At 37.2% G+C, this 27,290-nt stretch overlaps 4 protein-coding genes across 6 annotated transcripts in view; 3 read left to right on the top strand and 1 right to left on the bottom strand.

The window, feature by feature from the left end:
• Nucleotides 1-14,705, top strand: part of Pkn (serine/threonine-protein kinase N) — a 54,506-nt gene extending 39,801 nt beyond the window's left edge. For 2 of the 3 annotated variants that reach the window (XM_078185286.1, XM_078185285.1), the window contains exons 6-18: nt 967-1,121; nt 7,811-8,062; nt 8,139-8,289; nt 8,351-8,438; nt 8,517-8,872; nt 8,941-9,179; nt 9,947-10,114; nt 10,901-11,218; nt 11,296-11,447; nt 11,527-11,746; nt 11,824-11,931; nt 12,008-12,148; nt 12,239-14,705. In XM_078185286.1, the coding sequence (XP_078041412.1) occupies nt 967-1,121; nt 7,811-8,062; nt 8,139-8,289; nt 8,351-8,438; nt 8,517-8,872; nt 8,941-9,179; nt 9,947-10,114; nt 10,901-11,218; nt 11,296-11,447; nt 11,527-11,746; nt 11,824-11,931; nt 12,008-12,148; nt 12,239-12,382 (2,492 nt within the window). In that variant the 3' untranslated portion in view covers nt 12,383-14,705. The remainder of the gene's footprint in view (nt 1-966; nt 1,122-7,810; nt 8,063-8,138; nt 8,290-8,350; nt 8,439-8,516; nt 8,873-8,940; nt 9,180-9,946; nt 10,115-10,900; nt 11,219-11,295; nt 11,448-11,526; nt 11,747-11,823; nt 11,932-12,007; nt 12,149-12,238) is intronic. The other variant, XM_078185287.1, reaches the window with a different exon arrangement.
• On the top strand, nt 2,681-7,713 carry LOC144473152 (uncharacterized). The gene is made up of 2 exons (XM_078186774.1): nt 2,681-5,866; nt 5,932-7,713. The coding sequence occupies exons 1-2, from the start codon at nt 5,006-5,008 to the stop codon at nt 7,267-7,269; spliced, it is 2,199 nt and encodes a 732-aa protein (XP_078042900.1). The 5' UTR covers nt 2,681-5,005; the 3' UTR covers nt 7,270-7,713.
• Nucleotides 14,706-15,228: 523 nt separating the features above from the next.
• Nucleotides 15,229-16,612, bottom strand: LOC144472319 (uncharacterized). Its single transcript, XM_078185288.1, has 4 exons — nt 16,137-16,612; nt 15,986-16,067; nt 15,723-15,894; nt 15,229-15,636 (listed from the first exon to the last, which is right to left on the bottom strand). Exons 1-4 carry the CDS (start codon nt 16,158-16,160, stop codon nt 15,390-15,392), a joined length of 525 nt encoding a protein of 174 aa, XP_078041414.1. The 5' UTR covers nt 16,161-16,612; the 3' UTR covers nt 15,229-15,389.
• A 285-nt stretch (nt 16,613-16,897) lies between these two features.
• Nucleotides 16,898-27,258, top strand: LOC144473382 (uncharacterized). Its single transcript, XM_078187207.1, has 9 exons — nt 16,898-17,619; nt 21,955-22,064; nt 22,521-22,616; nt 22,699-22,861; nt 23,164-23,818; nt 23,974-24,358; nt 24,760-25,068; nt 25,357-25,773; nt 25,856-27,258. The coding sequence occupies exons 1-9, from the start codon at nt 17,578-17,580 to the stop codon at nt 26,271-26,273; spliced, it is 2,595 nt and encodes an 864-aa protein (XP_078043333.1). The 5' UTR covers nt 16,898-17,577; the 3' UTR covers nt 26,274-27,258.
• The last annotated feature ends 32 nt before the right edge of the window (nt 27,259-27,290 follow it).

The raw sequence follows: 27,290 nt of genomic DNA, 5'->3' as shown, positions 1-27,290 counted from the left end.
TCGCTTCGAAAATCCGCTATTATCCGTTTCACTTGACCCAACTCGACCACGGGGATGTGAATTCCGAAAGAGTCGAATGCACGTCCTGCCACGATTCGGAGGATGTCGGCAGTCTGGCGTGACATAAAATCAATCTCGCTTACGGTCTCGACATCAGCAGATCTCTAGTCGTATTTCAGTACGTCGCCATTCGCGGGCAAATCCTCTTCTATCTCTCTATGTGCTTTCGATCCATCTTCGCGAAGACCAGTTCGGATGATCATGAAGCGACCTCGCTGTGTAAGAACCGCATCTCAATCTCCTGCACAATCAATTTCGACGAAGGAATTCTTTTCTGTCGCAACGTCTGCAAAATTGTGGCATTCGTTAAGTGCATTCAATTTTCATATAATATTCGAGATACCTTGCAAAATTTCTTTGAAGATCGAAGATTTCAACGTCAAAGAGCTGAGTTTTGAGCAGGTTGACACGAGGTTCGGTGACATCTCTTGAATTCTATAATAAACGAAATGGAGCTTTTCCATTTTATTTTCTGTAACGAGAAGACAACAGGTGAAATACATAATCACAGTGATGTAATGATCACTTTCGAAAGCTTCGACCTATTAGCATTGCCATTTGTTCGCAACCAATGATATTCCTTGATTCTCGCAGCGAGGAAAACCACTGTGATTTTAACCTACTTGTTTGTAGGTATTTATTTTACTAACAGACTTCGTACGCTTTGAAGTCATATATTGAAATATCCAATTCATTTTCAATCATCATAAATTAATTATCTTTAATATTCTTCAATGAATAAACAGATGGAATCATCGTTGCAATATAACAGAGATATGAAACGTGAAATCGATTTTTTCATTCTCTTTATATATGAAAAGAATTGAATTTTCTATCACAATGGGGAAACGAGCATTGCTTTTCACAACGATATAGTACCAGGAGGATCACGCGTTATGGTTACAGATAAATACGAGCCCAGCTTGGAGCTCGCGTTAGAGGAAAGGGTGGAGGAGCTGCGACACCGTTTGCGAATCGAAGCTGCTGTGGTGGAGGGAGCTAAGAACGTGATACGTCTGCTACAAAGTGCCAAAGTCGCTGATAAGAAGGCGTTAACGGAGGTACGTATCATTTCCTGTTCAATAGACGCGTGACGATGTAGGATACGAGGGACTGACGTTCCGATAATGAAAAGCTATTGTCCGGCTGGCCGCCGATACGCGCCGTCAAAAGCCGACTATCATCGCCTCCGCGTTATTAACAGGCGCGCATTCTTCGCGCCGATATTATTGGACAATGTATTCGAGACGGTCTTTCACGCGGGGAAATTCCCTGTCGATGTTTTCTGTCCATGGAATCTCGTTTGAGAGACAGGGACCTTCGTAACGCGCGATTCGCTCCGGCCGCGAAAAACATTCGCGATGTATCTTCCGTCGTAACGGTTTGCGGAATTGAAAAAGGTACAGCGACGCGTATAGACAATCGATCCCGATGATTGTGTAACATTATATTAAAGTGCTTGTCGATTGATGGTCGTTGCATTGCCATGGTAACCATCGCGATCTTTTTTCGTTTCGTTTGTTTTCGAATCGATGGAACGGTATCGTTTCGATTCATCTCGGATAAGGAAAAGAAGTGTAGTCGACCACTTGGGTGGCTTTCAAGAAACACGATAAACGATGCGCTTGGCAGATACAAGCCTACAAATCTGTTTTCCGTTTGCTGAAAGTTTGTCTCCTGGGATCCGAGTAGATAGATTAATTATCGCCCTGTAAATTTAGTCTTCAGCCAAGATTGATCAGATCTGCTGATTCGATCCTTGAGCCCTCTTGGTTCGTTGACTGGAACATCTTTGTGCTACATCTAGTTTAGTCCAGCCAAAACGTGATCGTTTATAAGAAGAATAAATCACAATCAAATGTGACGCTTATAAAGCTTGAGCAGAGCCTTACAAAGTCATCATGGTTCCTCAAGTGGCACTCCAGGTCATAGAGTTCACGTTCTGCCCCACAAAGTACATCTCATCTCAAGCAATCTTGTGCGATTTTGAGCTTCTGCAACTAGGAACATTCACAATTAATCCGTAGGCAGCGTTGTCCCACTTTAATTGCAGAAACAATAGTGCTCTCAAAGACTGAATCTTAGAAATAAAAATGGTAAAACTAATCGCGATAATATAGCATATTGAAACTCTATGATGGATGATAAGTATTTCTTATGTTATAAATCATAGAGACATTAATAATCGTGTGGAAGAGAAAGAAAATGAAACGGATCTGATATCAGAACTTCGCACTATAAAATTACATACCCTAAAATGATATTTGATCAGAGTCTACTGCGGTCAAAGCGACAACAATCTAACACGGCTACAAAGAACGCGTCCACGTTGATGGGGCGTCAAAAACAATGGATCAAGGTCCACTGAAACGAAGACAGGGCGTAAAACTGAAAATGACGGTTCTAGAGAACCGTCCACCGAGAGACTCGGAGCCTCGGAATCGGTGCTCGACGTAGTCGTCTATGTCTCGACGTGCGCGTCGCTGGCGTACACGCACCGTTCCCGAAATAGCGGCTAATCCCCGCTACCCCGTCGCCTTCTATGACGCCTTTTCGGGTCGGGCTTAGTTGCCACCACTCGAGGGGAGCTGGCGCAACCCAGTCGTAGGCAACACGATAAACTAACGACATGTGCGCCAATCAACCGCGGACCGAGATCAGGCGAAACGCGTGTGCCCTGTCGGAGGATCTTCCTGGAAACTTCGCCGGTACCCTCGGATAGATCATCCTCGGAACGATGACCTGATTCCTCGACAAGACTGATCATCTCTTTCTCTCTCTCTCTCTCTCTCTCTTTCTCTCTCTTTCTCTTCCGTTCTCTTCCTGTTTCTTCCTTTCATCCAGTCTCTTTCACTGTACACACCCTAAGAAGACTGACGTCTCGAAGACATCAAGAGGATACCTGTGGATACATTTGGAATCTATCTACGCCCGTGAAGACACTCGAGACCATTCGAAGATTTCGTAATAGAGAAAAGATTCTACTGCGAAGAGTAAGGGAATAGAAGAATATAACCGGAAGAGAACCCTCGACAACGTGCATTTACTTAGACTGGTTACCATCGATCGAAATGATCAAGGTGGTCGATACTGACGCGAAGTATCATCTGGTTCCAGGGATGTTCGGCGCCTGCCGCGCGTTGCTCCGAATTTATGCGCGTGCTAATTATACCGCGGCCGGACGCGCGCCGTTTGTCACCAAAAACCAGTAACCGATCCGCGAAAACCGCTGCCGCTGCGGAATCAACGTAAATATTATGAGGAACGCTGTCTGCTCGGATCGCTGAGCCATCGCATTCTCAAAGTGCGACAGAAGTGGTTGCCGCGAAGTGATTTTACCATTTTCCGGCGATACGACGGCACCGAGAGAGCGGTCGATCACTGTGGGCCGTTCTGAAAATAGATCGCGGAGACGCAATATCGTTGAATCGCGGCCTTTCCGCGAACAACCGTGCAACGTGGCCGCGGATTTGTGAAAGACGCTCCGAAAATAATATCGGCCCCCCCGTGGAACTAGTCCACGATAATCGCCGGGAGATTCGAAAGTTTGGACGCCGCGGGACGGAAAGCATCGACTTCTTGCGATCGATTCGTGGAAAATCTTGCTGCGCGCTTCGTATTCGGAAGTATGTAGTTACGGTCGGAAGACTCGTCGTCCCACGGTTGTTAATTAGAGAGAAAAATTCCTGACCGATTCGGTAACGAGATTTATGCCGGCGGTGTGCCATTCCTCGGGAAGCGACGATGACTCCGTGAGTCGATCCGATGGTGCAAGGTACTGACGCAAGGAAAGTGCACGATCAGGATTTCCCTGTGTGGAAATGTGCGGATCGTCCGCGATCTTGTGAAACGAGAATTCATAAACAAGATGTCCACCGACTGCAGTCTTCTCTCCTTTTGAAGTATAATCTGTCCGCGGGATTGTGAAACGGTCTTCGCAGATAACGTCTGATCGTTTTCCCTCGAGAATCGTTTCAAGACTATGGTCTCCATTGGTCGGAAACCGAGGAGACGGATATGTTAGTGTCGTTGCTCGCCGACAATTTGATATGCGATGCAGATAAATGTCGCAACTGTCTCTCCGTGAGAAACGAAGTGTACGACGAGATCTTGGGAGATCTATTTAAAGCCACGCCATATTGAGAAATATATATCTGCCGAAAGAATTATTTCTAGCTTCCTGAAGATCGTAGATCGATGCACCAGGGGATAGTAACAGTTGCTAGGGAAGAGACGATTTGGTAGATACAGGCGAATTCTTTCGTGGAATCTGCCGACGAGATATCTGCCAATATATCACAACTTTCTGCAGTTTGTAGATCTTTACACGCGAATATAAACTCATAATCTAGACGGGAAACGTCAAAAGACTGTAGAAGACAGCTGTGAACAATTGTTAAGGCGAAATCTATTTCTACCTTAAATACTTGCACAAGAAACACGCCGGAACGTACTAAGAAATAAAAGCAGGGCGAAACAAAAGTTATTATTTTAAAGATATTGTCAAGACGCAAAGACGAAATCTTCACGGAAAACTTCTACCATATATCCTTTCAAGGAGCAACGATCGGAAGCAGAACAGAAGTTGATTTTTAAGAAATATAAGTCGGAAGTATTTAACCTGAGGTACTCGAAGACGTTAGCTGTATCTTGGAGGAAACACCAGACGAACGTCTTCGCACTGTAGCTCGCTGGTGAGGTCGATCAGGCGAGATCCTCGGATAAGCGGCTTACAGAAGCAAACCAGAGAAAGGTTTCCGAGTCTTCGAAGCCGCGGAGGTCGAATCGATGATCAAGGTATCCCCGTCGCCGGGTGTAGAGTTCGCGGCGCGAGCAGGAAAGCGTTTCCGGCATGCGTGCTCGCGTGGCGGCCGCTTGAACGGCCGTGTCGATGATGTTTTGCGGTGGGTAACGGCCTGGAGGAGACTGAAGAAGCATCGGCGACATGTACGGCCGTCAGGGCGAGCCTGGTAACACGCAACCACCACCATGGTTGGTGCGTGCGGAAGTCACGATCCGACACAGCACGCCGACGACCTCGGAGTCAGGTGAAACGTCTCCGGTGGCGGTATCCTCGAGCGTCACGGACTCCAGCGGTGTTCGTATGGTGTACCGATGGAACGCTAGTCAGTCGCCGCCACCAATGGTGTCTGCCTCCACGTTGTCGCAATCGGTCCCATCAGCGTCCTCCAGCTCCTTCGGCTTCCAGAGAGGAAACATCCTGTTCACTTCGACTCCCCCGCCCAGGCCAAGTCCGGGATTCTACACGATTCCAAGATCAGGATCTTCTGGTAACGAGGAATCTCTCTCTTCCAGAGGTAGAGGAGTGTCAGACTCGGGGTATAACAGCGAACAGTACTCCCCGCAGACCTATTCCAGCCTGCCGACCCGTCGACCCTCGCAACAATATAACCGAAGATGCAAAAGCACCTGTAGCATCGTCCTATCTGCTGTAGACGTCACTGATACATCCATGAAAGAATCTTCCAGCAAGATCGCAACGGGCGAATCGACTAAACATTCGTACGATCACTCTTGGAGACACCATTCTACCCAGCACGTGTTCTCCAGGCACTTTACCACAGTGCCGGAAGTGGAGGAAGAGGAGACTGCTAGTAGTGTGACAACTACTCTGTTGAACAGGGATAAGGTTGCTACTCAGTCGATCGCTGCTAGCAAGGATGCTGCGTCGCAGACCACGGATATAGAATGCAAGGAGTCTTCGTCGGCGGTGTTCAGCAAGAGCAAGGTCAGGAAGAAGGCGGCCACTGGACTACTTCCGTTCGACGAGCAGAAGAAGAAGAAGGTGAGGAAGTTTTGAGTTGAGGTAACTTTTGGTCATTGATTACTGCTTTGCTGGTTTCATTTTAGCAAGAGAGCGAATCACCGAGCGCAGCCTCCGAAACCGCAAGCTTTGGACCCTCCGCGGATTCTGAAAAATCGGACTCGTCGGCGAAGGACGACAGCTCGAGACGAAAATCTCGCACCGTTCACATCGACGTCTACTGCACCGGTACCGAGGACGACGACAACTCCGAAACGTCAGATAATGACCGAGATACGCCGTCGACCGTCTTTGAGAATCCTGACGTGAGAGTGACGCACACCCAGGTACCGAGCACGGTGCTGCCTAGAGGATTTCAGGACGACAAAGCGTTCCTTAAGCGAGCAACAGAGCGAAAATGCGACAGTTTCAGACACGCGCCTATGAGGATGCCTTCAATAGCTAGTTCGAAAGGTTACGACAGCGATGATATGTTCAGCTCGCTGTACCCTTCTCAGTTCAGCTCTTACAGCGCGTTGAGGGACCTTGACTCTGTACCCTGGTCAGCGGCTTCTTCGAACGTCGGATTTCCTTTTGAGTACGACTCTGCTGCGGCCACCAGTTGTAAGGACACGTTCTCAGATATAGAGTCGTTGGTTGCCTCAAAATCGGGTCTGACACCCTGCGACAGCTTTGAATATGCTAGTACCAGCGATCGTGAGAGGATCCGCCGCATGGAGGAGACCTGGGCTAAGTCTGAGGAGAAGCGCAGGCTTATAACTTCCCAAAAGTACCTATCGCAGGGCAAGAAGATGAAAGACTACATGGAGAAACGCGAAGCTGGGTGGTCCTCGGCTGATAGCGGAGAAGAGTCTGACGAGAGTGGTACGGTTGGGTGGAGCTTTGTGTCCAGCGAGGAGAGCCAGAGGATGATAAAAAGAGCTGATAACATTAGAAGAAATAGTAAAGAGATCGCAGGAGGTCTTGAGAGCAGTATCGCGCCTGCTATGAAGGAGGATGAACCTTCTCGCAAGCAGTCGCAGCAGGATCTGTCTGATTCTACCACCAGAAGCGGTAGCATTCCGCAGCCTTATAGTTTTCGCGACCAAGTTAAAACCTTCGAGTCCAAGAGCCCTTCACCGCTTCCATCGAAGATGCCCTCCAGAGTCACATCCCCTTTCATGACCCCTCAGGGTGAGAGGACCGATCATATTATCAAAGCTTCTATATTTGGAAGAGTCGTGAACGCCTTTCGCAAACCTGGACATCACATTGGACCCTCCAAAAATCCCAATTGCTCCTGCGACCACTGTAGAAGATACTTCGAGGAGCTAAACTCAAAGGACCGGTCTGGGTCTATCAGCGAATTCGAACGACAAACTGGCTTTCGGTTACAGAACGAGAAGAAAATCGTACGACCGATACCAAAGAATTGTAGATCTTGAGAGGTTACATCTCACTGACATGTTTTCATCACTGTTCTACTATTTAATTACTCTGTCCAATGTTTCAAAGTTCAGTAGATGCTTTCCTCCAGTATTCTTAATTTTTAAGGAAGAATTGAAAATTGTATTTCTAAGAACTTGATGGAGAGAAAAGATTAATTACCGTAACATAAAATTAAAATATATGTTGGACAGTGTTACATACTTCTGCGAAAATAAAAGAATTTCCTAAGAATATTAGGATTATGTAAGATCGTGTTGCAAGCGTGTGTTTAAATGATATTTATTGATTACTATATGATATTCCATACTCATAGTCTTTTTTGTAAGTTATAACTGTTACAAATATTTTGCCAGAACATTCTGCTGAGTATCAAGCATTTATGTAAGCCTACTGGTACATACGATTGTCTGCGTTATTCATGCTGTTAATAAATATTGGTTATATTAGTAACGGCGTTTTGTCATATGTATCCTTCTCGCCATTGCATTCTGGTCATCGTTAAGTACGTCTCCTGTATTCGATTTTGAATTTCTTTAGGCTCAGGCAAGTCTCGCGGAATCAAGTAGAAAGCTGGACCTATTGAGATTATCCCTTGAACTTAGAAGACAGGAACTACCACCTGACAGCAGTACTGCTGCTCAGTTAAAGCGAGAGTTGGATAGCGTACAGTCAGCCAGCCCTGTCCCGGTGACTTATACTTCTCTGCAACCTTTCCGCGGTCCTCTAGAGGGCAGAGCCACTGTGCCCGCCTCAGTGTCAAGATGTGCAGCTGTTACAGGACAGTTAGAGGTAAGAGAAACTACCATGCAATTGTAACACATTCGTCGGTGATGCAACATAATTTGATAAACTATTGACTCATTAGGTTAGATTAATGGGGTGTCAAGACTTGGCGGAAGAAGTGCCTGGGCGTACCAGGCGGGAACATCCAGCAAGTCCAGACCTGCGCAGCTTTGTCAAGGGTGTCACAGGACGTAGCTCAAGCAAATCGTACAGTGTTAAGGATGAAACAAGTAGTGAGTATCTCTATAATTTTTTAATTTTAGCTGTAAACTAATGTGTGTGTATTTCGTACAGATGATATTATGGCAGTTATTAAGCTGGACAACCAAACAGTAGCACAAACTAGTTGGCGACCGTGTTCCCAGCAGGCTTGGGATCAGAGGTATATTTCACTACATAATTTGATTAAAAAAGATATTTTTTAAATGTATCAGTCTGTGTAAATGAACCATCTCTTTAGGTTTTCCATTGAACTAGATAAGTCGAGAGAGCTTGAAATAGGCATTTATTGGAAAGATTGGAGGTCCCTTTGTGCTGTAAAGTTCCTGCGTCTGGAGGAGTTCATCGACGACGTTAGACATGGAATGGCTCTTCAGTTGGAACCACAGGGACTTCTGTTTGCTGAGATTAAATTCCTGAATCCAATGATCTCGAGGAAGCCTAAGTTGCAACGTCAACGCAAAATCTTCAAGCAGCAAGTGAAGAACTTCCCAAGAGCCAATCAGATGAACATCAACGTTGCTACTTGGGGCAGGTTGTTGAAACGATCAGCTCCTTCGCTGCATAATACGAGAAACTCCGAGAGTCCGCCGTCAGGTAGTTATATATACCCCGTTACGTTTTTGATACATCAACGTGAGGTGACATGACTTTCCATCTTTTAGGACCGCAACCCTTACAGCTAGTTTTTGATACATCCTTGGAGGATAAGCCTGAAACACCTGGGGAGCTGCCTGATCCAGACAAGGGAGGACTCGGAGGAGCTAGACCTCTGGGACTGTCAGCATCCAGCAGCAGTCCCACACTGCCACGACCTCCAGAGCATCCTCCACCACCTCCTCCTACGATCACCAAAAAACCCTCGTTGCCAGCCCCGCCACCGCCACCCAAATTAGATCAAGAGGTATGTCGAGAAAAATATATACCATTATCACTTATATATTCTTTTTGCGTAATTACCATTGAAATGATTAGCCGAGGAAAAGTATATTTGAATAAAAACGTAGTATATTGAGGATCCATTGTTTTATAAAAGTATTTAAAAGTTCCCTAGTATTTTCTGTTACTTGAAAGGTTCAGGGTTTGGTACACTGGTTATGGGTAAAAGATCATGTAGAACACGTATATACAATGTATCCAGTTGACGCCGTATACTTTCTAATGTTTGTATATATACTTTGACAAGGCATGTTAGGATATATTATATACTTTCGACTGCGCAAGGTATACTAGTATTTACAATTCACATGTGCCGCTTTGAAAATGCAACGAATATAGGATATTTATACATGAAGATTCATACTAGAATGCAAAGTATTTCGGACCAGCGTACTGTTAGCTGCTTCAAGCGTATAAATTTTTATGTATTTTTACATGTATATTTTTCTTTTAATTTTGTATTCTGTTTAATTGCTAGCTTTTCTGCGCATAGCTATTTTTGCAAAGTTCAGCACCAATGTAATCGGAATTGTTAAAACGTCGCAATGTGCAATGCTCTTTTAATAGAATTATAACAAACTCCCTTCAGTAAACAAGTTTATTATAAATACGATGTTAATTTGAAAATTTGCCCTTTTGGAATACACGTTGTTCGAAATTTGATGTGCTGCAGCGCAATGTAAATTGGTAATTAAAAACTAGTTCCTCAGAGTTAAGCAGATAGTAATGTAGTTGCAGAGTGCATTAAGGGAGTTTGATTTCCTGCACAACGAGGAAAAGGGGGGGCCTCAGGGCGCAAATTTGAGGCCTCTTGTTACAGAGCCTCGTCCCGTGCTGATTGCACCACCCTCTCCACGCACACCCTCGCCCCAACCTGTCGTCGAGTTTCCTGAAGACGAGGTACATACCTCCTTTACACGCAGCTTTATTCTTCTTGTGACTCTGCTCCTTTCTTACTCACATATTCAACGCAACATTGCTTTTCTGAATTTATTGCAGCTCACTGAATTAAATAAAGGGGTCTCTCTAAGCTGGCCTTTCGAGGTTTTTATAGCTATAGTTTTTTATACCCACGTAATATACGAATAGTATATTTTATGTTGCACATAATTTTGAAACTAACAAGGTAGAGGAACCCCTTAACAAATCGTTGCAAACTCTCACAGTGCTAATAGGTCCTTCATAGAAAGCATGCCAATCAAACTTTTGCTTATACTTGTGTCTGTATTCTGTATAAAAGCTTTTAACTTTGTACTTGTAACGCTTCGTGTAATGTTACGTTTATTTCTGTCTTCAAAAATGCAAGTACTTCATTATATTACAGCTTTAGGTACTTTTAACAATTACTGAGAACTCTGGTAGACGAGATTCATAAAGTTTGTTCATCAAAAATCCACTAATAAATAGACTACAGTATTTTGTGTATTTGATTATAGAAACCTTTAACAAATACATTCCTGTTGAATTTCAGGTTTGTTAAAATGTTTACATAAACATCCGTAGTCTACTAATAACGTATGCATTGTGGTAAAACTATAATGTTAGCTCCTACATTTTTCAATTCATAAAACTGTTAACACGACTACAACGACGCTACCAATTAATCTCTCTGAGTGATTAATGTTTATGTATTTGTTATACTGGCAAGGGTAATTCCATTTGAGACCAATGATTTAACAATTATAGGTCGTGTACGAAATGCCCTCTAAGCCTTCACAGTACAGAGATAGTGCCTACGAATCTAGAAGACACTCGCAATTGACCGGAATGACCATAGAGAACTTTAGGCTACTCTCAGTCCTTGGTCGTGGACATTTTGGCAAAGTGATTTTATCACAATATAGAAACACAGGAGAGTACTTTGCAATTAAAGCACTGAAAAAGGGAGACATTATTGCAAGAGACGAAGTTGAGTCATTATTATCAGAGAAAAGAATATTCGAAGTGGCAAATGCAACGCGTCACCCCTTCCTGGTGAACCTCTTCGCTTGCTTCCAAACAGAGGTATGAATCGCACCAATCTCAATCAAAACATACGTTTTAATAATTGCAACAAAGCCTAACAACTTCGTTATTTATAGGCACACGTGTGTTTTGTGATGGAGTATGCAGCTGGAGGAGATCTCATGATGCACATACATGCAGACGTCTTTGGGGAGCCACGAGCAGTCTTTTACTCAGCCTGTGTTGTATTAGGATTGCAATATTTGCATGAAAGTCGTATCATTTACAGGTACACTTTGATAAATTCTTCTGTAGATCACAATTGTATCCGTTTGTAACAAGTATCAATTTATCTGTCGATCTTCCAGAGATTTGAAACTAGACAATTTATTATTGGATACAGAGGGTTATGTGAAGATTGCAGATTTTGGTTTGTGTAAAGAGGGAATGGGTTATGGGGATAGAACAGGAACCTTCTGTGGTACACCAGAATTCTTGGCACCTGAGGTCCTCACTGAAACTTCATACACTAGAGCTGTAGATTGGTGGGGGCTGGGTGTATTGATATTTGAAATGCTTGTTGGCGAGGTAAGTTCAATTATTAATTGAATATTTAGGAGTAGAGAAATAAATTTGTAATTGCTGCTAACGAATGTATTTTTTAGTCTCCATTCCCTGGTGACGATGAGGAAGAAGTGTTTGACTCTATTGTAAATGACGAAGTTCGCTATCCGCGATTTCTTTCTTTGGAGGCAATAGCAATAATGCGAAGGGTAATTAACTTTCCATTCCGTTGAGGATTATTAATAGTAGCAGCATAAGAAATATTTTTAACTTATTTCATTGTAGTTGCTAAGAAAAAATCCTGATAGAAGATTGGGCAGCAGTGAAAGGGATGCTGAAGACGTTAAAAAACAAGCGTTCTTCAGGCACATAGCCTGGGACGATTTACTCTTGAGACGCGTGAAGCCGCCGTTTGTTCCAGTGATTGTTAGTATCAGATTTTTATCTTTCTTCCAGAATGATTGCAAAACAAATATTTGTTTTAATTGGTACATCGTGGATATGCTTACATTTCAGGATTCTGTAGAAGATGTCAGTAATTTCGATGAGGAATTCACGTCTGAGAAACCGCAATTAACTCCGCCTAAAGATCCTAGGCCACTTAGCGATTTAGAACAAAGTCTATTTAAAGATTTTACGTATATGGCTGACTGGTGCTAGCCATTCGGATTATGATAATAATATTGTTGTTCGTTTTTTTTGTTAAATTTGATATGAAAATCATTTAGCATTCTATTATTATCTTTTCAGAGATCATTTTAGGAGCAATCGAATCGCAATTAATTAATAATACCGGTAATTATATACGTATTCGTTTAATTATCAGAATTATATGTTCCACGGTTCATAATGTTATGTATTGTACAGATGTTTTATTTTTTAGTGTCATGGTATAATCGGACATAGAGAATTGAGAAAAAAAGATACGAATTATGTTCTACCGTTGAATCTCAGGTTTTTAATTAATATATGATCTTCAGGCTTTTAACTCATAGTTATACATCTTCAGATTTACATTTATCACGATTACTGGTTAGTTTCATTGTAAGGAAATAGTTGTTAGTCACTTGAGATACTTTCAAAGACAGGAAAAGAAACATAAATTATACATGTACTTTTGTAACATGTTCATATTTTGATACAAAGCTATTGCTATTTGGTATCTAAATTTTTAAAAGTTTCTATTGTTTCACGAGACGTTTTATCAGATCTCACGACCACGATACTGAACACCGACCAATCGTCTGGAATTACTTCTTTTTAGAACCAAGTATTATTTTACAATTTTTCATCTTAAACGTATCATTTTTATGTATAATAATCACTTCTTAACTTCTCCAGATTTCTATCTTCTTCTCCCTGTGTATCGTAAAAAGATATTAACTGTATAAACATATTAATATTCATAAAGTGCAGTAAATAAATCAAAATGTAACTATATTTGCTCATGCTCATGTGATAGGGAATTGAATGAAAGAAATGGCACTTTGTGCAAAACATATTAATCACGGTATTTATAGTTAACATTGGGCACTATGATTATTAATTGGTATCGATTATGCATGTATCGACTTATCAAGAAGATTTACAGTTGAAAATTTTTTACAATTATTTGAAAACGATGTAAAAACCACAAACCTACAAATTTTATAACGATCAAATTTCTAGAGGTTTGATTCCTACCTAATCTATTCGTTAATTTTACTTTATCATTTAGTTACATATTTTCACGATTCCAGTATGTGATAGAATACTTATGGTATTCTAGTGCTACGCATTGTAAATATGTAACCAAACGTCCTCTAGATATATATATGCATAAGATCCATAAGTACAATAGTTCAGCTTGATATGTTATTACAACATAATATCATAAGGGTAACACATGTAGTAGCACATTCTTAGTAGTCGTATTCACCTTTTATTATAAACATCACACTACCATTTCTTCTACTCATCTTTTCTTTGTAGTCTGGTGAAAAATCGTGATTACCTTGTACAATCATCACAAATATATGCGTTACATCTTAGTTACTCAGAGTTTTGCACTAACATCATTCATTTTCTATACCTCACAAATTTATTTAATATAATGTATTCACAAACAGTTTCAGAAAATATCATTAGTAATACATAATACACTGATTATATACGCAGGATTGTTTTAAATGAAACCTATTGGAATTGTTATAACAAATTATATCCACGTTTGAGTGAAAAAGATTTGTCTAAACAATTTGTGAACAAAGGAACAATTTGATCATAAATATTTACAAATTACAATGCTGTGATACTAACATAAAAAGGTTTCATTTTGAATAATTCTTACTGTATATGTTTCGTTATGAAAAAATTTTTCGCAATTTTTGAAAAAAGAAGGAAAAGGCAAAAAGCATTTGAAATTATGAAACATAAAGCCGTTTGTATCACTTGTGATAGTTTCGAGTACCATCTCGAATTCTAGTTGCCTTAATGCACCGATAAATTAATAAACTATTTGGTAACTATTTTGTACCGAGACCATGTAAATTGAAGTGGAAACCTACTTACACCGAGGTGCTCATGTAACACATTATTTCTAATGTGCCTATTTTATACAATTCTCATATATAGGTTCTACGATTTAGCAGAGTAACTATAATATAACTTTAAGTTACAATGTACAAGAACGTTTAAAATCTGTATAACGGCGTCTTCTTATGTAATGGACAAGAAAATACGTAACATCGAGGTTCTAGATAAACGTTCTATGAAGAGATTAATAATGAATTTCGAAGAACATTTATTTTTATAGTCTACGAGTAATGAGTTACATTATTTCTACACGTCTAACTGCCAAAAGAAAACAGATTTTTATAAAAAATCAATCACACTGTAGAAAAGGATATTTTCTTGTCGATCTATTAATTGTATACTATATTCACCTACCTAAACTGTATGTATACATTAATCAGTAAAAACATGATACTGTATTAACATTAACATCACATACATAAGTACTTTTACAAAGAACAAAGTTTCTTCATGTATACTGGCAACTTTCACGATTGGATAATGTTCGAAAAAAACATGATAATTGAAAAATGTATATATGATAGAAGTGTCGTACATTTTTTTGTAGATAGATCTATTTTTAACACTCAAAGTAGAAACCTTGTTAGATTGTACTTTCGTTACTTATTTTTATATACATGTAGCTAATAATTTAGACCTACTAAGTTCTAATATTAGGTAACATGTTCACTGTATTTATCTTTAATCTAATAGTAATGAAACAGCATGTGCCTCGTAGCGTTTATTAAAATCACATGAACAGTTAGTATGCCTAGAAAAAAGGATACCCACAGGTTATCCTTATGAAATAATTTATTTAACATATACAATTTGCAGTGGCAGCTTAATACATATCACTCTATTTAGTTAAGTAACTTTCAACAGTACTTCCCAACTTTACAATACTACGAATATATAAGCAATACTTATTTCAATAATAAATACCCAAAAGCAACATATAATTTATCCAGTGTTTAATACCCTTTATTCTTTGCAGAAATTTAGGAATATTAACAAATGTAAAGTCATGTCGAGTGTAGTGAGTGTTAGGACAATGTTTTTAATTGCTTAACAGTATTAATTCAGAATTTTGGGACAGCAAGTGTTATTCAATTTATGTTTCTTCATTTGCTTTATTGACATCAGTTTCCATTTCTTTATTACTATTATCCGAATTTAAAGATTTAGCTAATTCATACAAGTTTGAAGTATTTTTTCTAATTTGCTTTTCCAATTCTAATTTTTTCTCTTCTTTCTCCTTCATTAATTTACTATCTTCGGGAGACAAAGGTTTAACTAAGCCTTTAGTCACCTTGTAGATAATACTGGTACCATCCTCAGATTTGAAAACAAATGTGATCCTATAGAAAAGCAATTTAATAATATAAATTATTCGTAAATTGTAGTAAATCATATATTACAATTCTAAAAATTAGTTTGACTTTACTTATCACTGCCTAATCCTTCTTGTATTTCTTCTATTTTGTCTAACGATATGTTGTATAATGTCGACCATGGTATGTAGAATTCTGTTTCACAGTTCTTCTTTCTTTTAACTTCTAAATACAGCAAATCCAGATTCTCCTTGTACTTGTAATTAACTTCCCAATATCGCCGTGCTAAAAAAAGATTCATGACATTACTTTAATATTGTTAACTCTGTAAAATGTTTTTTAAGGCTTCTTTTTATTAGTATCGTGGGTCAATTACCTTCACACAGTTCGATATAAACGTTGAACATTGTACTTATCTTTACCGGATCTGTGCATCCCAATTTTCCGATATGATAATACTAAAATGATGGAATAATTTTTCTTAAAATTCAAATTTGTATCATTTTCGTATAAATAATTGTACTTACACTAGGATGACATACACCGTACATTTCTGACACTAATTATTAAACCTGGATGTACGAAATGTCAGCTCAAGTTAACAATTGTTTTCAAACAATTAAGTTAGGTTATGTTTGTTATCATCATTATATATTTTTAAACGATTGGAACAGAGAGCACAAGTATAACTTTTTCAGTTCTAGTTTGTGCTGACAGAAATGTCAGTACTTATAGTACTGACTATAGTAAAGTTTACATTATTTACGTGCAATATTTTTTCATTCTATTTACACCTTAATTGCGAGGGTAACACAATCCAATTATGAATCGTTAGCGAATCAGAGTACAGCAATTCGCCGAATTCTCTCAATTTAAGCATCTCGTTGCTTCCAGATGTGTTAATTGAATTGAGAGATTACTATAATCTGTACTATTTTCTTGTATTCAACTGCTTTTTATGATTGGCACACGTTTATACTATACACGAATTCAAACGATGAAAATGATGTTTTGAAAAATATATTAATATAGAAATAATTTTTTTATAACTATCTCAATATATTGCCATCATAATATATTAAATCTATGCACATTCTAAGAGCACACACATAATTTGTTGCATGCTTCTTTCGTTTTATAAATAAATCTCTGTACATTTTTACTATGTTAAAGTTATATTCAAATAACGCGCGCTATCATGACGATTGGATTAATAAGATGGCGACGATCTAGACTCGGGCGACATCACAGTGCGTAAAGCGTAAACGTAACTTTTGCGGCTGCTTCAAGTCACTTGGTTCTCTCATTTTCGATCTTTCTCTATCTCTATTTGCCCCACGGAATCACCCGTGCGAAAACGTGACGGCAATTTTCCCCAGTGAGTTTGTCTGTCTTTGTTCCGTTATCACGTTTCGAAACTGTCCGATCTGTCTCTCTCGAACCAATGTTTTTTGCGAAAGAAAAGGACATACAGATTCGAGGATCGAACGTGGTTTTCGGGTTGCCAACGGTGTCATGGTGACACCGTCGATCTGTGCATGAAGGTTCGGGAAAGGCGCGAAATAAACCTTTTGTAACATCTTAAAACTGCATAGTTACCAAATTGATGTTCGAAAACAGTTAATTTTTGTAACTGTGCGTGGATTACCTACGAGTGTCAACTGGTGTTAGATCAAGAACGCTGATCCTTCGAGAACCGCTGTATAATACATGGTATCCTGACGGATAGGGGAAAGGATGCTTCTTGTAGAGAGAGACGAAACCTTGATAGCTGGATCCTCCTACGCCGCATGAAAAGAATTAACCTAGAAAAACTGTTCGGTGTCCAGCACAAGAATGTCGGGTTCTGTCCAATACGGTGTTAACATCCTCGAGGAGGCGCGGATAGTTTTTAAAGATCCGGAGTTATCCTGAATTATACAGCAGCCTATTTCAATACATGAGAAAGTCTACATATCAACATCAAACATGTTCGGCTGCCCTAGGGAGGCCGTCCGCGTCAAAGTGAAGGTACAGTTTAGTTTTAGTGATTGTTTGACTTTATATCATGATCTTTTTCTCTTTTAACCTGTCAATCGAAAAGCTCATTTTCAAATCGTACTGCCTCCCTACATCGTAAATAACTTGTTAAGGAATAACTTATTATGTGTGTAGTAAATGCAACATGTTTTACAATGTTATTACAACCGTATTCCAAAAATGATCACTTTCGAAAGGATAAACGAATAATAAGGATAAGTGAAAAGTGTAATCATGAAACAGTGATATTGAAATATGTTGTCAAGATCATCATACTGAATAGATTTTTGCTTTACACAATTTATTTTTGAAATATTTGCAAAACTGTTGCTACTATCACAACGAATCCCTATACATATATACTCTCGCTAATATACTTCAAAAGTTAAGTCTTTGTAACGTTGATAAAACAAATGATTATTTTAAAACGTGATAAAAGAGTATTATCAAGTTTGGTAGTGTTTAGGGAAAGATAATTGTTATCTAAAGTTTAGTATCAATTTTAAAATGCAATTTATGGCATTTGTAAATGATATTATTATTACTAGTTTGATTTCTGTGATGTAAATAATTTCACCACAAACTCAACAATGAAATTATTATTCAGTATTTTCTATTTAAAATAATGAATAATACAGGCATTCTAGTAACTTGTCTTTTTAAATTCGAAGCAATAAATTAATATCCCGAGAAAGTAAGATAAAAATATGCAATGTTAAAACTATGTAACTGAAAAATTACAAAAAACTGAAACAAATATATTACAAATTTTTTAAATTGATTCTCTATTGTTTAAACTTGTTGCTTTTTTAAATTTCATTACAAAAATCAATATTTACATACATAATTTAAAAGAATAAAAATATAACTGTGTTGTTTACTCCTGTTATATAATTATACAAAAATATAATTACATCCCCAATTTTTATATATGTATGTTATGTATAAATTTATGAAATACAATTTACATTTTGTATTATTGAAAAATGGTTATTTTTAACTTTGCCTTTCTACAATAAATCTTAGTCTGTAAAAGAGCACCGCTATCATTAACAAATATAATAATAAAGCAACGCAAATGAAAAGACTAGAGTTTTAAATGTTTTTTCTCCAGGACTAGCATTTCGCTTTTTCGTTCTGCAATTAGAATAACCAGCGTTCCGTAAAAATAATTAAAACGCCGACTCCTCAACGAGTGCTGTGTAAATAGACCCGCAGTTCGCTGCGGTAAAACGGTACGATTTGAAATTAGTGTAGCCTACACATGCTTACTCGCAGATCTACTGGCATCCATGTTCGACATTTGGTAAAACGTATAAATCCACGTCGACTTCGCATGGTAAATCTCATTTGCGCGAGTGTAAATAGAGAGCGCCTATTAACATCATTAAAAGATCGAGTTTCGTTCGCTTTTATTTTGCAACGAAACGCTCGCAATCGTAATTATCGTATCCCAAGACTTAGCAGAACTCTGGAAAGTTAGTTTATAAAGATACAAGCCACATGCGTACTCTGATCTAACTTTATCTTAGGCGCGCTGATTTTATCATAAATGTCACCCAATTAAAGTTTTAAGGGGGAATGCAGCTTTGCCAGCTTCATAAAATCGTAAATTTATTTCCCTCTCATTTAAAAAGTTCTGTAATATTTTTAATACAAATGCGGAGTTTGCCGATGTTGCTGGATTTTACAATCTTTTTCGTTTTATATAATCATTAAGTTCTATTAAATATTAAATGGAAATGATACGATAATAGAGTTAAGACGTTGTTAAGCTTCAACAATCAATTGTGAAACAGAGGTCTGTTATTTCTTCGGGGAATACCCTTCAGTGTGCGGTTCTTGAAAACAGAAATGCAGTAATCGATAAGACGGAACAATTATGATCTCAAGAGTCGAGGGGTTAATTTGCGAGCCTTTTTAAATGACAATGCCGTTACGAAAGCTTACTGATCGGTGCAATAATGTTGAATCTCTTTTATATAAGTCGACAATAGCCTTGTTACAAGACGATTTTACGTAATAGTGCACGCTTTCCACTTTCGGCTGGTTGAACAAACTCGAAACGCGTCCAAACGGTAGCTCGAAAAAACATTTTGAAGGGATCATTTGAACATTTAAAAAAAATTTGTTCGTTTTATGTATGTATTTTCATAGATTAATATTTTGGCACCATTATAAAGCGTGCGTTATAGAAATTTAGAGAATTGAAATTTATTTATATTAAATTGTATTTATTTATTCATTGAATACCCATAACAGGAAAATGGAATTTTATTGTAGTAATTTAAAAGAGCCGTATATTTTGATTTGCTAATTATAGTTTTGAAAATGGCTTCAATACTTTAAGAACAGCTTAAATTACAAGTTAACATATTTTACAAAGAAAGATTAAAGATTAACTTTTAATTTTGTGTATTATCATTTAATTAAGTTAAAATCTATTTCATTTATGCTAATATACTTGTATTATTTTTTTTCAAGAAATAATTGCCCTCTTTTAATTGTAATTAATATTTATTTAATATTGATTTTTAAACAACATAAAATTCTTCTATATCAGTTACAATTTATGAGAAACAAAACAGCAAGTTAGACAAAAATTGATTTCTGAAAATTATAATATTATGTTCTTTTTACTTGTATTCCATTTTACACTTCACCTATAGATTTTCGATATGAGTTCACAAAGTCCGCAGTGTAGTCATAACGGTAGATTTACCAAAGTTACATATCAAGATTGAAAACGATCGATGAAGTAGACCTTGAAGTATCAAAGTAGCCAATTTGTGAAACGTTCAGTGGTTCACGAAAGTAGTCGACCTCTTGCATTTAGTATTAGCCATCCGACAGTTCGATAAAATATTTATGCCATAAATAAGGAATAGAATCTAATCGGGAGAAACACATACTCAGATAAGGAAGTCACGAAATACATATCATAATTTGCAAAGCATCATTCATCGGAAATCAAGTGAAAGGTAAAAATTGGGTACATGTTCAGTGCACTAAGGAAGAAATATTTATTCATTATTTCGTTCATTATATTTGTAAACAATAATTTTCAATTTTATTAAATATTTAAATATTAGATTATATTATCTTCTGGCTAACATCATTCATAACATTATTCATGGAAATTTAAAAATTTATTAATTAACTGACCAATCTTGAAAATTAATTTTTATTGTAATATATTTGAACAAATCGAATTTGACTAGAATGTTTTAGAATCGAATTTGACTAGAATGTTTTAGATGCGAAATAGTTCTAATGCCACCCCCTATGATAAATATTAACTAACTAATTTCTCTTCAATTAATTAAATTGTTTTAACTGTGTAGGGGTTTTAGTAGTCGATTGTCGGCGCTCAGTGGGCTAATCGCGGAATAAGAAAAGAAAGGGTCTTCCAATGGGATTGATATTTTCTGATTGTAGAAATCGATCAAGTAGTATAATTTTATTAGATGTATGAGGTTTTCCGTTTTTACGAAGAAAGTCGGCGTATTTATAACACGTTAATATACACCACTAATTTTAATTAAATTTCCTACTCCTGATCAAGCAAAGAAACCGCAAGTAACTCTTTTGATAGGACACATTCATAAATGCTTGTCGTCAGTGTTTTATTCACAGTAGAACTACCAATTCTTAAAGCTTTGTCGACCAGTCATTCGACCATTTATGCCATTGTAGGGTAATTAAATCTACTAACATTTTCCAATTTTCATAACAATAGCATTAAACAATATTTATTTCATCTATTTTACTTATTTTAATAAACTATAAAACTGTAAAACAAGCCCAAAATCTATTTTGTTGTAGCTCGAACAATTTAAATCTTATTGTGTCATAAAATTCATCCCGTGGCAATTTAGAACTGTGCGTTCACAGAGTGCATCAAGTATAGTCTTGTTTTGCTTGAAAAATATAAATGCAGGAAAACGCAATTTCTGTATCATCCAGTTTATTTGCACAGGTGTCTTATTGTCGACTCACACGCGATAGAATAAATATTCGGCACGTACGGTTTTTTAACGATTTTCATTTATTGTATTCCTGTTATTAAAATTTTATATATACATATATAATATAAATATACATATATATAATCATATATGTATATGCATTATGTATTATATATAGTATAGTATTAAAATACATTTCAAACGTGAGATTTTAACATTCAATATTTTTTATTAATGACATTAATTATATATGGATCTTTTTTATTCATCTAGGTATATACATATAGCCACTTAATTGAAATATGCATAATTTTGTGTACGATATCAATCAAATGCTGAACGGATCGTTTATTTATAGAAATGCGAAACCAGACATCAGCCCGAGTACCGAAAATTCAGCGTGGATCCGCAGATAACATCCATTGAAGTACTTCAGAGCATACTCATCAAAGCGTTCGACATCAAAGGGTAAAATAATATTATCAATAATATTGTAATTGTTGGGAAAGCTGCAATTAACCTTCATAAATAAAGCTGCTTTCCGTTTTAAAGAATACAAATTTTCGCTTGGTTTTCCATAGTGCATGAACGATTCATTAAAAATCATCAACGAAATTACAAATTACAAATTTTTAAATTAGTCTCCATGATCTTTCAGCCATTTTTAAATTGAATCTATCTTCTAATGAAAAATATTTATTCACTTTTTGTCAGTGCACTGCATTCGAATAAAATCTATTAACACAAGCAAATTAGTATTCTGTTGTAGAACTATTGCCTTTTATTGGATTATTGCGATACCTATTTTTTCTAATAGATTTGCGATGATTTTCTTGTGAAAAAAGCTTGTGCAAAGATAAATAGTACAATTGAAAAAAAAGTTTCTTGACTTTTTCTTGAAGTAAAACTTGTTGCTCTTTACAGTGAGTTCACAGTTTCGTATCGAGCAATAGACGACTATGGATCGGAAACGTACTTGTTCCTTCTTTCTGATTGGGACTTGGATGCAGCATTTATTAGGTAATCTTCAGATAATTCTTATTCTGGTCTCGTTGTTGTACGATAAGATTTGGTAGTATTGATCGAAAGTTGATCGTTTCAGCGCTTCGGAACCGTATTTATACCTTCAAGTCAACTTGAAACCATTCGGAGAAACGGGCGACTGCGAATGCTACTGGGAACAGAATGCCCAGGAAGTATCAACGCGACAGGAAACTGGGTTTCCATACAGGACACCCAAGTTACCTGGCCTCATAATGAATAAGGCAAGTAGTGTTACATTCTTATTTTACTTACAATTCTAGATTATGGTAGGTGACAGCTTATCTTGTTTTTAAGTGCAAAGTTTGCGCGCGTTTGAAGCTAGTGATAACAAGAACACGTTTCGTTAGTCTAAAAAAAGGCTTCTAAATTATCCAAAAATTATAAACTCTATTGTTGAAATATGATTCATTTAAAACGATTCATATCAATATCTATAATTTGAGAATATAAAAAGAAAACAAGAAGTAGCTAGACCACGAAAAATTGAGGCGAGCATTACAGTTTGAATGTGATTATTTTGCAGATGGAGAGAACATTAAACCTGGTTCAACGTGCTCTAGGTAACTTTGGTGAGGATTCTCATCAACAAAGTGTACAACCACCGCGGCAACCGTTGACGGACGCAGAATTCAGGCGATTTTTGGATCCTATCGGCCAGGTGATACTTCCGAAGGAGTTAAGGGCCGTGATATACTTTGGAGGAATTGAGCCCAGTTTACGCAAAGTTGTTTGGAAGCACATACTAAATGTGTATCCTGAAGGTATGTCGGGGCGGATCAGAATGGACTACATGAAGAAAAAATCACAGGAGTATCTAAATCTTCGGGAAAGGTGGAAAACTCTTGTTCAAAAGGGACAGAATGTCGGAGACCTGGGCTATGTTACGAGCATGGTGCGCAAAGACGTGTTGAGAACTGATAGGCATCACAAATTTTACGGTGGATCCGACGATAATCAGAATACGGCCAGTCTATTTAATATTCTAACTACGTATGCCTTGAACCACCCAAGCGTCAGTTATTGTCAAGGCATGAGTGATCTAGCTTCACCGCTTCTTGTTACGATGAGGGACGAGGCACAAGCGTATATATGCTTATGTGCTCTAATGAGGAGATTAAAGGATAATTTTATGCTCGATGGAATTGCGATGACCACCAAATTTGCTCATCTAGCCGAAGGTACATGAAATGAAAAGTTAATATTTTATATGGCACAAAGTGTGCTTTCTTTATAAAGGTTTTCTACTGAAATGGTACTGATAAGATTTGATAATAGCGTGTCATATAAAATCTTAATTTTCATACAGCGGAAAAAAAAACATATATTGTTTTAGGATTGCAGCACTACGATCCGGACTTCTACGTTTATCTGAAATCTCACCAAGCGGACGATTTGTTGTTTTGTTATCGATGGCTATTATTAGAAATGAAACGTGAATTTGCTTTGGACGATGCGTTAAGGATGCTGGAAGTTCTCTGGGCTGCGCTACCAGCTTCGCCACCGAGCGGAGAACTTAGTCTCGCTGAAGTACCTTTTCCTCCACCTTCCCCACCACCAAGTCCAAATGTAAAACATATTCGTGAGAATGCGTACACAAAAGTTTGCGCTATTAGACGGCAAAGTTCTTCCGCAAGCATAGCTGCGACAGGTAAAAGAAAAGTTTTGAATACTGAAGAATCTGTACAACTTTCTACAGAAACCAACGGAGATGCAAAGAGGTATATAAAATATATGCTTTTTCCAGAAATGTTTAATATTTAATTTGCATATTTTTTATTACAGAATATTCAAGTATATACAATATTCATTTATTAAAATGTCTCAAATAAAAGTTCGTTTCGTTTCTGAGCAATATGCATAATATGAATTCAGAATAGCGCTTTACGTAAACAAATCATACGGTTAAACAAGTGAGTGCTTAAATATAATGATTAATTAACAAACACTTAATCACGCTGTGTGTATACGCTCCTGTTACCTATTAACGTTAAATTGGTCGATTTCGAAAAGAACTTTTGAGACAATCTAATAATTATTTAGCACCTACCGTATTTATTAATATCAGATGATAAAATAATGACTACAGGTAATAACATGAAATGATAATCTTTATTTGTAGATCGAGTTCTCCCTATGAAACCTTCTCTGAACCAGAAAATGATTTAACAACTGCAAAAAATCGAAGAAATACTGAATCTACAGAAAAGTGCCTAAGTACAGGATCGCTACCTGGTAAATCTAAACGAGTAAACTTACTCGAACTGAAGGAGAGATTATCTTCACCAAATAAAGATCAAAACAAAATTAATGAGCAAACTGAAACCGAGAAAAAGTGCGCACGCGTGGTAAAAAATCTGAATGAATTTTTGAATTTTACAAGCCTTAATCGTAGTAAAGTAACGCCAAGCGATACTGAGCCAGAATTAAGGTTAGTCTATTTATTAAATATTGCGATTAATCCTCTTACACTTTCCGGCTGAAAGACAACATATCCTTTATTTTTAGAGAACGTAAAATATTTAATTTTCCTCTGACTGCATTACAATTTAATTTATTCATTTAAAATACAAAATAATGAATAAAAGAACATTTTTTTTATTGAAAATTATTTTTGAGAAATTTATTAGAACTAAAGTTGTTTATAAAATATCATCCTATGACATTTCATATTCCATATTATTTAATTTTATAACTTTAGAAATTATTTGTTTTCTAGACGCGTTTCGAGTGAAAGCGGAGTTATAAGAGTATTAAAAGATGAGCCTAGTTCACCGGATGATCCTACAGATTTTTTTCCGATGACTACTTCAATGACTAGAGAATTAAGACTGGAATTAGAATCACTGGATCGACAAGTCTTTGGACCATCGCCGCCCAGTGATCAACAGTGCGATTGCGTTCTTTCAAAACGGGAAAGTGAACTTGCTGAAAATGAAACTGATACCGAATTAGCAAGATGTAGCCCAGCCGCAGATGTATTTGTTTGGGAAAATCCACTTCACACGTTACAGCCTAAACCTCATCCAGCTACTCCGGATGAACAAGCAGAACTTGAATACGACGGAGAAATACTGGAGGACCAAAATGGTGTTAAATCTGTTACTCCTATTAGACTGTTAAAACGTACTACTAGGTATAAATTACTTATTGCAAACACTGAAACTGATATCGTTTGAAGTAAAATTGCTTATCGTACATGTATACGTGTAATGCAGGTCTGAATCGGCATCAGATAGCGAAGAAACAGAAAATTTGCATCAAAGTGCAGCTATACCAGAAAGTCCAACTAAGCCACCTGTACAAGAACACTGTGAAGAAGCTACAGAACTCACGAATCTTATACCAGCTGGTACAAATGAAGATCAACTAGGCGAAAGTTCTTTACCTCCACCTAACGAATTTGGCGGTGGCAATCCCTTCCTTATGTTTTTGTGCATTACACTCTTGCTTCAACACAGAGACTTTGTCATGCGTAATCAAATGGACTATAACGAAATGGCAATGCATTTCGATAAAATGGTCCGACGTCACAACGTACTTCAAGTGCTCAATCAAGCGAGACAACTATTCGCTGGTTATCTTAGAAGGCATTCCTTTTCGTCATCAACGCTAAAATCTGATTCAAACGTATAGACTCTATAAATTCTTAATGCCTGAATGTACTTACTGATACTGGGTAATGTGAACTGCGACACTGTCAACTTCAAAATGAATCCTATTGGTAAAAACAAATCATTGATGATGAATCAGATTTTTTTTTTAACTTCGGAGAATCACTGAACGTACTTTTCTGTCAACGAAAATATATCAGATTAAATACGTATCAGTAATAGACTAGGCAATAAGAGAATGGAACACACTTTCCAAAATCTTCTTCCGATCATTTAAAATCATGAGTTTATCACGCATTCTCTTAATCTTTTCAGGCGCAGTTACTTATTTATATATTTGTGTAAAAAATTGTTATCGCTTATAATTGGTATATTTGAATATTACGAACACTTTTTATATTTATTCATATGCCTCAGTTCATTGCATATTTACTGCCTGTTCATCCGTTTCTTTTAATAAATGTTTATCTTTTTTAGGAAAAGTTAAGTTTAATTTCAAAGGATTAATACCCCCCTTGTGCATATACATATGAATGCGTACATACACCGATGTAATTACATCCATAGTTTAGTGACACTTGTTATTAAGTCATTTAAGGTACATTTGTATCATACTAGATAGTTCGAAGTTCGTGGAATCAACTGAACTGAATATATTTCTTTAATATTTAATATATCAAATTTACAATATATATCGAAAACTAAAACAACGTTACGAATGACACATCAGTTAGCTTTATCCGTTTATCATAACACCAACCATACCACTTGCACTGCGTCAATGAGCTCTTTAACTGTACCTCGATTTAGAATTAAGTCGATAGTTTAAATTTGTAAAATAATTATACTTATAATTACCTTAGCAGCCGCGTTTTACTTTGTTCTCAAACAGTGTGCTTGAGAAACGACAATAAAGTGCATTTACTTTTATCGCTAATAATTGAAGTATTAATTCTCTAGTTATTCTTTACTAGTTCAGAAAGGTTATTGTATACTTCCCTTCTATGCGTGATACTTTTAATATTTCTCTTATATTTGA

This window comes from Augochlora pura, chromosome 7, assembly GCF_028453695.1.
Source record: "Augochlora pura isolate Apur16 chromosome 7, APUR_v2.2.1, whole genome shotgun sequence".
NCBI classification, from domain to species: Eukaryota; Metazoa; Arthropoda; class Insecta; order Hymenoptera; family Halictidae; genus Augochlora; species Augochlora pura.
This window is presented reverse-complemented; position numbering and strand designations above follow the sequence as displayed.